Genomic DNA, 12,527 nt, shown 5'->3' on the forward strand with positions numbered 1-12,527 from the left:
TTTTTTTAATCAGATGTATTTCTTTATGTAACAAATCTTCTCCATCAAGTCATGCAAGAGTTATGGTAATAAATCCTAGAGCAGCAAATATAATCCTACCACACTACTTCCTCTCTCTTCTCTGATACTGTTACTTCCTCCCTCAACATCCCTTCTAGCTTTGGCCCTGCTTCCACTTTCCCTGCGAAAATGGGACAACGAGATGACATCAACCCACCCACGAACATCTGTGTCCATGTGTTTTGCCTTCACAGTTAGTACAATGGAATGATAAACCCTACAAAGGCCAGCCTCTCCACCTGCACACAAAATTCATCCTCTCTACCCTACTCAGTGATATTTCTCAACAATTCTATCTTGCCTCTCTCACATCATCAAATTTTCTCTCTCTGCTGGATCTTTCCCATCAGACAAAAAACATGCTGACTCCACTACTCCTGTGCAGACACATAAAACCTTTCTTGGCCCTACTTCCACCTCCAGTTGTTACCCTATGTCTCTCCTTCTTTACAGCAAAACTCAACAAAGGAGCCGTCTATATATTCATCATCCGAATACTCTCTCCTCATTTTTCCTAAATCTAATTCAAACAGGTTTTGTCTTCCACCACTGCATGAAAAAGCTCTTGTCAAGATCCTGGCTAAATTCAGTGTCCAAATCTCAGTCCTTGTTTATCTTGAACTCTCAGTAGCACTGGCTATAGATGACTCTTCTCATTGAAACTATTTCAGTACCTTTTGCTCTTTGCCCTCCTTTCTAGATACTTCTTTAGAATCTATTTTTATGATCACCCCAACATCTTAACATCAGAGACACATCCAGATCTCCATTCTTGGATCTATTCTCTTCTTTAATTATACTCACTCTTCGGTGATTTCATTCATTTCATTGCATTCAGTCAGTAGCTTTAAAATATTGTCCATATACTAAAAATCTGTCTTGAATCCACACCTCTCCCTTAACTCCCTATTTGTATTTCCACTCTCTACTTGAGATTGCCACTTAAATGTTCAATGGGCACCTCAAATTCAACACATTCAAAATTGAGCTCATAATCTTCCCCCTAAATCCGCTTATCCCTATTCCCAGCTTCAGTTAATAGTTTGACTGTCCTTCCAGTCTCTCAAACCAAAACTTTCCACTCATCCTTCATTTTTCTCATCATCTAAATTCTCAGTAAGTCCTTTTGGCACTATCTTCAAAATGCATCCTAAATCTAATTATTCTGACCAGCTCCACCCCTACAACCTTAACAAAAGCTTCTGTCCTTTAAACTATATTACTACACTAACCTTCTAGAGTAACTGCTCTCTCTACTTCCTCTCTTCTACCTGTACTTTATTCTCAACATAGCAGCCAGAATGACAATGTCAAAATATGTTAGATCATATCATTCTGCTCACAATTCCCCATTGAATCCAATTTTCTCTTAGAGTAAACCCTATAAGGCCCTATACAAACTACCTCTTTGAACACAGCTCCTGCTACTCCCTGCTGAAACACACTATGCATATACTTGTTTTAGGACATTTATAATGGATTTTTCTTCTGCCTGGAGATTTCTTTTTCCAGATGTCCCCACAGCTTGTTGACCCATATCCTGCAAACCTTGGCTTGAAAGTCCCCTGATCAGGAAGGCCTTCCTGCTGAGCCTATGTAACCTTGCAACCCGGCCCAACCTGGAAAGCCCTATCCACTTTCTCTGCATCATATTTCTCTATAGCACCTATGTTATCTAGTTAAGTTATGCATATATTGCCTTGATGATTCATAAAATATAATACCATTGTTTCTCCAAAGCCAAGATTTGTTGAAAAACATATTATATGAAGCTACTCTTTTAGAACTCTTATATATGATTGCACCTCTGGGCTAGGCAATAAAGATGCATTACAATTGCCCAACTGTTAATCTTTTGCTTTTAGATTTTTCTTTGTTTTGACTTAGTTCTGTGTGTGATAACATCATTTATTGATGTTTTACTATTTTTTTCTCCTTGTATTTTTTATCTTCCTCCATTTCATGCAAGAAGTCTGGTCCTTGTTGGCTCTTTTGCCTCTGAATATCTTACAATTTTAAGAATTATCCTGAATAATACTTCCAATTTTTATTTTATTTTTCTATACTGTGCCATTAAAGAGTTCATGTTACGTAATCTGGAATGGAAAGAAAGAGGATGAAATACTTTTGAGAATCAGCAAGGAGCAGAAAAGAGTCCACCATACTGACATATTAAGGAAGAAATTTGTGCCAATTAGTAGGGGAACCTATTTCCCATCAGCTCTTGGTAAGAAGGAAGACCACAACCATGGAATCACTGAAAACGTACTGAGGTCATGGCTGCTCTGGGGTTTTAGCTTCAGTAAATATGCCCATTTTTCACAGACAACTTGGGAGCAAGAGGAAATCTTAATTCAAGGAACTAGTATCAGTATGAACAATGAGGATGTCAGAAATAGCCATGATGGACGGGAAGTTTGACTTGCATGAAACATTCCAGATACTGGTGAGATTTTATGGAGAAAGGCCCCCTTTACACCTAAGGTGGGTAGCCCTACCAGCCCATCATGCAGGAGATCCAAAGTCAGATTTAAGAAAATCAAAAACCAGATGTTTCTTGCACACCTGAGTTTGTGAAAAAGATCCACAACTGCTCTTTAGGTTTTCTTTTTTCAGAACATAGGCTTATAGCATCTGAGGTACAAGGTGTTTGAGTAATACTGTGATGCTGAGTCATTTGGACTATCAGTGAGGATATGATAGCTTTGCATTGTGTATTGATTATGTAAGTAGAAATTAAGAGCATTTTAACCTATAATTATTTTCTCATATGAAAATTTCCAATTCATATAATTATAATTAAAATAGTAAAGTTCAGATACCTCTCTTAGACCTAGGATAATGCTAGTAATGCATTCTTCTAGGCATTATTAAAATTGTCAAATACCATCACAAAACTCCCAGGCCTAGTGCACTCCCTGTTTTCTAGACTTGATCTTCTTTAGTCTTTTTCAACAGAGTAGAATCGGGGTCAAATCATGTCATAACAAGTCACCCCTGTATTCAGTATGCTTCAAGGGCTTCTTGTTTCACTCTGCCTGAAAGCCCAGATCCCTGCAATGACACAGGAGGCCTTGTGTGATCTAGGACACCATACTCCCTCCTAGCCTACCTCCCACTCCTTCCCCCATAGCTCATTCTGATCTAGGACACCATACTCCCTCCTAGCCCACCTCCCACTCCCTCCCCCATAGCTCATTCTGCTCCAGCTCTTCTGTCTCCTTGCTGCTTGTCAAGTACACTAGGCATGTTTCTACCTAAGCACCTTTGAAACTTTCTTTCCCATAAATCCACATGTCCAGCTCTACTATCTACTCTCTGTGATTCAGGGCAAATGAGTTAACTGAGCCTTATTTTCCCATCTACATAATGAGAAAAATAACAATACTTACCCTAAAGCATTGTTGTAAGCATTAAAAGAGTTAACATATGTAAAGTGCTGAGAACAGCATGTGGCACAGCGGAAATACTGCAGAAGCATTCGCTAGTGTAATTTGTACTAAAAGTCCCAGCAGGTTTTCTGGATCACCTGATCACCCCTTTATAAAACAAAGCTTGATAGCATTTGTGAGGCACTTTTTTCTTCACTTTCTGAATTCTAAAATATTTGATTCTTAACGGTAGAAATAATTCTTAATATAAATTATACTTGTTTACAGAATTGTTTCTCCTGAACAACTGAAGCATTTTAAACAAAGTCATTTACGGTGAACCCTATGCTCACTAATGTGTGATATGAACACAAATTACTGCACTTTCACACATACAATGGGGCCTCTACAACATGGAAATACCTGAAGTGCCTTCTGGGTCACTGAGAAACTGACCTGGAATTATCTTCCATATAGATTTAGAAGTAAATACATTTTACTGTGGAATCAGTCATTTGGAAATTGGATACAGCACAAGGAAATAAAACAGTTTTAAATGTGAAGTGGGAATATTTAGGTTTGTATACTAGCTCTAAAACTTTTCTGCTCTGTATAGATGAGTTAGCAGGTTACTTATCCATCCTAAGACTTGCTTTTCTCAGCTCTGAAATAGAAGATAATGCTTACTAAATTTACTTTTCAGGGCTGTTTTGAGAATTAAATGAGACATGAATTAAGATGTGTTTTTACAAAATATATTTTAATAAAAATGATAATCATGTTCAGTATTTATCATGTGCCATGTACTATGCTAAATGTTTTACATAAATTATCTTAATCTCAGAAAAATATTACTTCATTGTATTGTATTTTGGTCATCTTCATTATTAGGTAAAACTGAATCTTAAAGATACTTCAAGTAACTTAAAATTTAAAGAAATATTAAAACTTCTCCACATTATCATTCTTTCCAATATGTGTGATTGATCATGACAGTCATTACAAAATTATATTAGATAGTGTAAAATTCACTATATTTGGTACAATACATATTGTGAAAAACTAAAATTCATCAGCATATAAAATTGTAACTTTTGTTTAGATTTTTACTTGAATTAAGTGTACCCACTGCACTATAGTAACATGACATAAAAGAGTATTTTGACCTTTAAATTGAGGCTTTAATATATAATTAATGTGCTTAAATGTCTTCCCCTTTTGTGAGAAAGTAGAAGAGCTAGTTTTAAAATGTTTCTTTCAGATACACTGTTCAGAATTAATCACAAGGTCACTAAGAACTTAACGATGTCTTTCATGTTGAATATTTATATGCAAAATTGAAGTACAGTTTACTATAGTGAATATTATATATACACTGTGCAGTCTAATTCATTGAATGAGGGAGAAGAAAGGATTAAAAAACAAAGAAATACCCTTTTCCGAGTCTTCTCCTTAAGGAAAGGTCGGATCACGGTGTACAGGGCATGGATATACCACGGCTGATTAACAAAATGAATTCCTCCAAATCGTGCTGGGAAACTATCCTAGAGTAACATGGAGAAAACAAAAATCAAAACATGCTTTAATATACTCAGAAAGTTTAGGGAAGGCTATATGGCATAAAAATTTGTTGTTCCACACACTTGAGATTATCTGTATAGTTAAGGAGAAGAAGGAAGAAGAAAGAATCTTAGAATATTAAGCATTATTAATTTCATACAGTAACTGAAGCAATGTATGAGAAAGCAAATCCTTTTCAAGAAAAAGGTTATTGATAAGAATTTCAGCATTTTTAGGAGCGTTGCATTTTAAGCCTGCAAACTGTTAATAGTCATTAAAAGCCAAGGAACAAAAATAAAGGTTATTAGAGATTTGTCAAATAAAGTATTTATATTGAATAAATGTTTATTTAAATTATTTATATTTATTTAAAATATGTTTAAATTAGAACATTGTATTAATTTCCAATACAGTCATCTATAATGTGAGCAATGACAGATATCAAAACTCACTGTTTTCTCTTTATCTTATTATTTTATCAACTTTGTTATAAACATTCTCCTTTCTATATTTTAACTACAAAAAGGGAAACATGCTTAAACAAAATAAAAACCCAGAATTATATTGTAAGAAACCTGGAGATTTCTTTGCTAGGTTAAATGAAAATCAAAATACTCTGAACTCGGTAAGATTGGCCTCTATCAAAAAATCCCAAAACAACAAATGCTGGCAAGGATGTGGAGAGATAGGAACACTCTTACCCTGCTTGTGGGATTGCAAATTAGTGCAACCTCTGTGAAAAAGAATTTGGAGATACCTCAAAGAACTGAAATTAGAAATGCCATTCGATCCAGTAATAGCACTATTAGGCATCTACCCAAATGAGCAAAAGACATTCTATAATAAAGACATCTGTACCCGAATGTTTATGGCAGCACAATTCACTATTGCAAGGATGTGGAAACAACCCAAGTGTCTGTCAATTCATTAGTGGATTATTAAAATTTGGTATATGTATACAATGGAATATTACTCAATTATAAGAAACGACAGTGATCTAGCACCGTTTGTATTTTCCTGTATTGAGCTTGAGCCCATTATCCAAAGTGAGATGACACAAGATCAGAAAAATGGGCTCCACATGTACTTGCCATCAAATTGGTACTGACTGATTAACACAATGGTGCTCACATGGTGGTAGTGTTCACCAGGGATTAGGGGTTTGTGGGGGTAGACGCACAACTGAGGGACGTGATTAGCTTCGTAGAGGGGAAGGGCATGACTCTAACCCTTGCTAGGGAGAGGCAAAGAAATGTAACCAAAATATTTGTACTCTCATAATTTCCTGAAATTAAAAAAAAATACTCTGAGCTCTTCCCACAGGAGGAAAATGGAACTATCATGATGCCATTCTCCTCAAGCAAGAACTCACCTTGTGTAAGCTCTGAATCTGAAGTGATGCAGAAAGATGCTTTCTTCCTACCCTTGATTAAATAGGTACATGCCTAGCCCACTCCAAAATATGAAGGAATCCTTAAGCCAAATGAATGGCAACATTTGACACTGCACTTGAAGATGTCCATAATCTACAAAGAACTAAAGGGAATCAACAAGAAAATATCAAACAATCCTACTAAAAAGGTGGGCAAAAGGCATGAACAGAAGTTTTTCAAAAGAAGATAGACTAATGGCCTATAAACATATGAATAAATGCTCAATGTCGCTAATCATCAGAGAAATGCAAATCAAAACCAGAATGAGATATTACCTAACCCCAGTGAGAATGGCTCTTATCAAATAGTCCCAAAACAATAAAGTCTGGTGTGAATGCAGAGAGATAGGAACACTTATACATTGTTGGTGGGGCTACAAACTAGTGCAACCTCTATGGAGATTCCTCGAAGAACTAAGAGTAGACCTACCATTTGATCCAACAATCCCACTACTGGATATTTACCCAAAGGAAAAAAACGTCATTTTATCAAAAAGACACCTGCAGCACAACAATCGCAAAGATGTGGTTTATTGTAGCACAATTGACAATGGCAAAGATGTGGAATCAACCCAAGTTCCCATCAATTCATGACTGGATTAATAAAATGTGCTATATGTATACCATGGAGTACTGCTCAGCCATTAAAAAAATTAATACCTTTTGCAACAATCTGGATGGAACTGGAGATCATTCTCCTAAGTGAAATATCTAAAAATGGGGAAAATATCACATGCACTCACTATTAAATTGGAACTAACTGATCAGCACTCATGTACACAGATGGAAGTAAAACTGAACAGAAATCATGCAGGTGAGAGGTGGGAGGGGAGGGTTGAAATCATACCAAACAGGTACAATGTGCACTATCTGCATGATGGGCACACTTACAACTTTGACTCAAGCAGTAAAAAGCAATCCATGTAACCAAAACACATTTGTACACCTGTAATATTCTGAAATCTTAAAAAATAAATAAAATAAAATAAGGATTCCACATAAATAGACCTAATTATTGCTACTAGTTCAAAATTCCACATTGAACTGACTACAAAGTTCTTTTTAAAAAATAAATAAACCACTAGAAGTGTCTCTCCAGTGGCATCATAATACTTGGCAGTCTTCTTGATTCTATTTAGAGCATGAGCAGGAAGAAAAGAAAAGTAAAGGCACAGGAATAATTGTAGATTTTTTTTTTTTAATTTAAATGTTCCCTTGAATAAGTGGTCTGGTAAAAAACATGCATGGCATAACCCCATTAAAATATTTTGTTTTCATTTGGAACGCTCATGAGCATTGGTGAATTAACTTAGTGTTTTTGCATATTGATTTGCAAAGCTGCTGAACAGTATTTTGCAAAGTACTTTTTATCTCTGAGAATAGAACACTATACTGCAACAGTACTTGAAAAAATAAATTAGTATAGCTGAAGGTAAAACTTTTCACTCTTTATGCCAGTGTCTTATTTCTTTTATAAATATGTAGTTTTCATTCATCAAGAGGTTATTACGATAATAAAAATGAATCAGACAGAAATGCATGGTATGTTTTTACGTCATGAAATTTTTATACTCGAAAAGAAGATAAAAAAATGTACATATAAGCAAAGAGAACACTAAGACAAACCCAGGTATTTTATTACTATTATTATTATTATTATTCCACCTGAATATGGGAAGGACAGAGAGGTTTGCTTAAGGATTTCCTGTCCAGCAGGAGTTTTCCTGGCACAACCTTCCCTAAGGGTGTAGAGCCTGGAGAAGGGCAGGGTCACGCCCCCACTCCCACTCACTCCCACCTGCCCTCAGTGTGTGCAAGCCTAGTGTTTGCTCCTGAGTACTCCACACCCCAAGCGACCAATATTCTCTAAAGTTTTAGGTTCCTGCAATTAACAGTTGCCTCCGGAGCCACTGAGCCTTCACCCAGTCTCATGTCTTTTTTTTTCTTTCCTATAGATTTCTGTGTGTGCTTGACTCAGAGGGACTTGTCTCACATTCCTGAGAGTTCAGCAATGCACCTGGAAATAATTTTGTTGTGAGGAAGCTAACATCTTAGCACTTCATAGTAGGAAGATCTGTGAGAATTTTTAACCTGCTGTACTGTCTGAAGCAGAACTATTTAATATGTTTTTAAAATATATTCCTGAATGAGCATTTGATCTTTAGAACAAAACAGAATGAACACCAACTATCAAAGCTATTAAGTAGAAAGTCTTAGTCCAGGTGATTCTTAAACCTTGAGAATTATATGAAGCCATGCTTCTTCTTTTCTGAAAAAAAATGAATATACTCACATATACACATAACTTGCACACAATGCCATGGGGCTTCTTGGACATGTCTTTAAGTATGCAATGGCTTGATCAGTACCAAATCATAGCTGAGACAGACTGAAGGAGCAAGGAAAGCCCTGACTTTGCAACTTTGCTTAAAATTCTGACTTCATGCCACATCTCAAGAATCGAAGTCCAAAACAAGGACATAATCCTTGATTGATTTATTTTCCTTACTGTGATCTTCCTCATTTTCAATCATGTCCCAAGTCTTGCAATATTTACCCCCTGTCTCTGTGGAGTTTCATATTCACTCTCAACATGGTGCCAATATGATCCCAGTAAAACTCAAAACCCACTGTCTCTACCACATGTTACCTCCCTGCATCTCCTTCATGTCTGTGGTTGCCACAATGTCCCTTAGCTTGTTAACTTTGTTCTCTTCCATATGCCTGCCATAGCCTTCCCTCCCTTTTTGTAAGATCTACTCTTTTTTTTTTTTTTTCTTTTTTTTTGAGACAAAGTCTCCACTCTTTTGCCTGGGCTAGAGTGCAGTGGCATCATCATAGCTCACTGCAACCTCAAATTCCGGGGCTTGAGTGATCCTTCTGCCTTAGTCCCCCAAGTAGCTGGGACTATATGTACATGCCACCATGCCCAGCTAATTTTTTTTTCTATTTTTAAGAGAGATGGGGCCTTGCTCTTGATCAGGCTGGTCTTCAACTCCTGAGCTCAAGCTATCCTACCACCTTGGCTTCCCAGAGTGCTAGGATTACAGGCATGAGCCACCACACCCAGCCCAATCTACTTTTACTAATCCCTAAGACTTATATCTGGGAACATCATCTACAGGAAGCTTCTTGTGAGCCTTTCCCTCACTTCTCAGTCATTCCTCACCCATAGAAGCCCATTCTGTGCTTTCACCAGCACAGCACTAGAGTCCGTCACTGCACTTTGCCACATGACCCTGAAATTGTTTTTTTATTTGTCTGCCTCTACTACTAAACAGTGACCTCTCTGAGTGTAGAAGTTGTATGTTTTATATGCTCTAGTGGAGTCTGGCCTGGAATCCATTTCCACTCATGCCCCACTCTACAGGGCAGAGGATGGAAGGTTAAGCATATGACAGTTCTGCCAATGTGATACACCTGGGCATGATTTAAAGCCCAACAGGAGAGATTGTTTTCAGCAGTCAGTCTCTGGACCCTACCTTCCTCTTTCTAGGAGGTGTCACTTAGCAGGTGAGTGGCCTCTGGGATAGCAGCAGCAAAGATGAACACAATAGTTTCTTGGCCACTGAATCATATCCAAAACTAAGGGTTTGGCAACAGTCCCCCACAAATTCCACTGTTCCAGCTCTTCCAATGAGGCTGCAAACACTAACTGCCTGTGCTAAAGCCATTTGTTCTTATATCATCCAGACAGATTTCTGTTTTGTGTACTGAACAGAGCCAGACTGTATCTGATTCACCTTTATATTGCCAGCATTTCAAAAACATATGTGTGTTTGTCCCAGAACAGAGCTAGATGAACATTTATCGAGTAAACTCTGTTATTTACAATTTAAGAAAACTAGTTATCTTCTCTGAGCCACAATTTCTAATCTGTAAAATGGAAACAACATTTAATGGGACTGCTAATACCTAACAATATCCATTAATTATTGAGCACACGTCCTAGATACAAGGCTATTACATTAACCACAAGCCGCCCCACTTTACAACTGTGGAAATGACCATGGAGGTAATTTTATAGTGTGGTTTAACTGGTAATCATTTGGCCCTAAATAGCACTACAAAGTAACGATCAAAATGACAACATACAGTATGCCAGTCGTTGACACTTTTGGCTACGCCACTCTTCACTGGAGATAATAAGATAGAAAGTTCCTGGCAATCAGTGAGAGTACAGCCAAGATGGGATGAAGAGAGGTAATAGAATTCCTACCTTCCAGAAGTTTTTGCTAATTCACTTGCTCACACTTTTTTTCCCCTTGAACCAAACTCTTTGTGCTCAAGGCACAGATTGCTTTGCCTGAATACTTCAGTTAATGGAAAGTTGGCCTGCCAAGGTTCTAGTGGAATTCAGCATTTCTACAAGCTTCTGTTGACATTATACACAAATAAATATCTTTCTTGGGAGAAAATAGGTTTGGAAGTACCTTCTCTGCAATGCACCTTCTCTGCTTCCTTATAGGTAGACATCTATGGAAAACAATTGTAAAATGAGATTCGATCAGAATAAATCTCCTACTTTTTCCTCATTGGCACTATAGACACTGTATATAGGGTAAATATATTTATAGGTATCATATATATACATATCAGTGAATTATTCATATATTTCTAGCAAAAATATGTTTGTCTCTAATATATAGCTATTTGAGAAGAAAACCTGGAAAAATTAACGATTGTGTACAATTAATACTATTTGGGTGATGGGTATACTAAAAGCCCTGACTTCACCACCATACAATTAATCCATGTAACAAAAACACTTGTACCCTAAATCTATTGAAATAAAAATAATTTTAAATAAATTTTGATGAAATATAGAAGTTGTGTTTTCAGATAAATACTATGACACGTAATATAGTCAGATTTGCAAACAAAAAAGAATCATTATAATTTCTGGTGCAATCAGGATATGGTGCAGAGCCACAAATTAGAGCAAATGAATTATTTTTCTATGAGAAAGAAATCCACAACTTTGGTTGTGTTTCACAATGACACTGTCTAGGGCTGCTAACCCAATCAGTTGTGTTAAGAAGTGTCCTCAGTATGAAAATAGGCAGAAATTGTATGTGTAACTCACCTATTCGGAATTAAATCTATCAGGCTTTTTAAAAAATGTTTTGTTTTCCTTTTCTCTTTTCCTTGTACTTTTTAAAACACTTAGTTTCAACTACTATATGAAATATAGCAAAGTGGATATAGTGATAAGTTGTACCACCCAGCACCTAGAAATTACACCTGTAATCCCTTACCTCTACCCATAAAGTCACACTAGGACCCAAAACAGTGCATTATTCATGTGTGATGCTTCAGTATAACTATAAAACATGCTTATTACAGAAATTTTGAATACAAAAAGGTATATTGAAAAAAAAGACGTCACTCATAAGCTTAGCAATAGAGACAAAAGCAATACTCTAAGCATCTTGGTATATTCTTACAATTTTTTAAGTTAAGTTTTATATAGATAACAAGAAACTCTATGTAGCAGTCTGGAATTATGATAATATTTATAATGGCTCATATATAATATTACTCTTTCTCAAAGTGTGCTTTGATATAGAAAGTAAAGTTGATTATTGTAGCAGCTGGTATAACTGGTTCCTTCAGGAGTGTCACTATTGGCCACCTTCAGACTATGTTTAAATTTATTAAATTTGGTCTGCCTTGACCTGCTAACCACACTGTGTTTCCTTAAATATGTCTTTTGGGAGTATATTTTCTAGATGGTATAATGGTATTTATATACCTCACACCCATATTTTAGAAAGTCATATTAGCTATTTGTATGCATGTTCTACTCATCTTCTAGAAGATTCAGATTCCTGAAGGAAGTCATGCTTTTCTTAGTTCCAAATCCCTGCTTCCATTCCCCACTGCTAGCATCATTTGCAGGATCTGGAACTGAAAACAATGGCACTATAGTTGTAATCCCACATATTTAGTCTCATCATTAGAGGACAGACAGATCTATACAAGTCATTCACTTGCTTTTATGAGGAAAGCAAAGATTTTTACCAAAACATTCCAACTAGTGTCTTCTGCCAAATTGAGAAAAGACAGCCAGAAAACTATTTAATTATCAGCTAATTGGAATG

At 36.4% G+C, this 12,527-nt stretch overlaps 1 protein-coding gene across 2 annotated transcripts in view; it reads right to left on the reverse strand.

Moving 5' to 3' along the window:
* CLVS2 (clavesin 2) overlaps window positions 1-12,527 on the reverse strand; it is an 80,506-nt gene that overhangs the window by 22,160 nt on the left and 45,819 nt on the right. For both annotated transcript variants that reach the window (XM_012777523.3, XM_076003015.1), the window contains exon 4: window positions 4,865-4,975. In XM_012777523.3, the coding sequence (XP_012632977.1) occupies window positions 4,865-4,975 (111 nt within the window). The remainder of the gene's footprint in view (window positions 1-4,864; window positions 4,976-12,527) is intronic.

Source organism: Microcebus murinus, chromosome 5, assembly GCF_040939455.1.
Source record: "Microcebus murinus isolate Inina chromosome 5, M.murinus_Inina_mat1.0, whole genome shotgun sequence".
Taxonomy (NCBI): Eukaryota; Metazoa; Chordata; class Mammalia; order Primates; family Cheirogaleidae; genus Microcebus; species Microcebus murinus.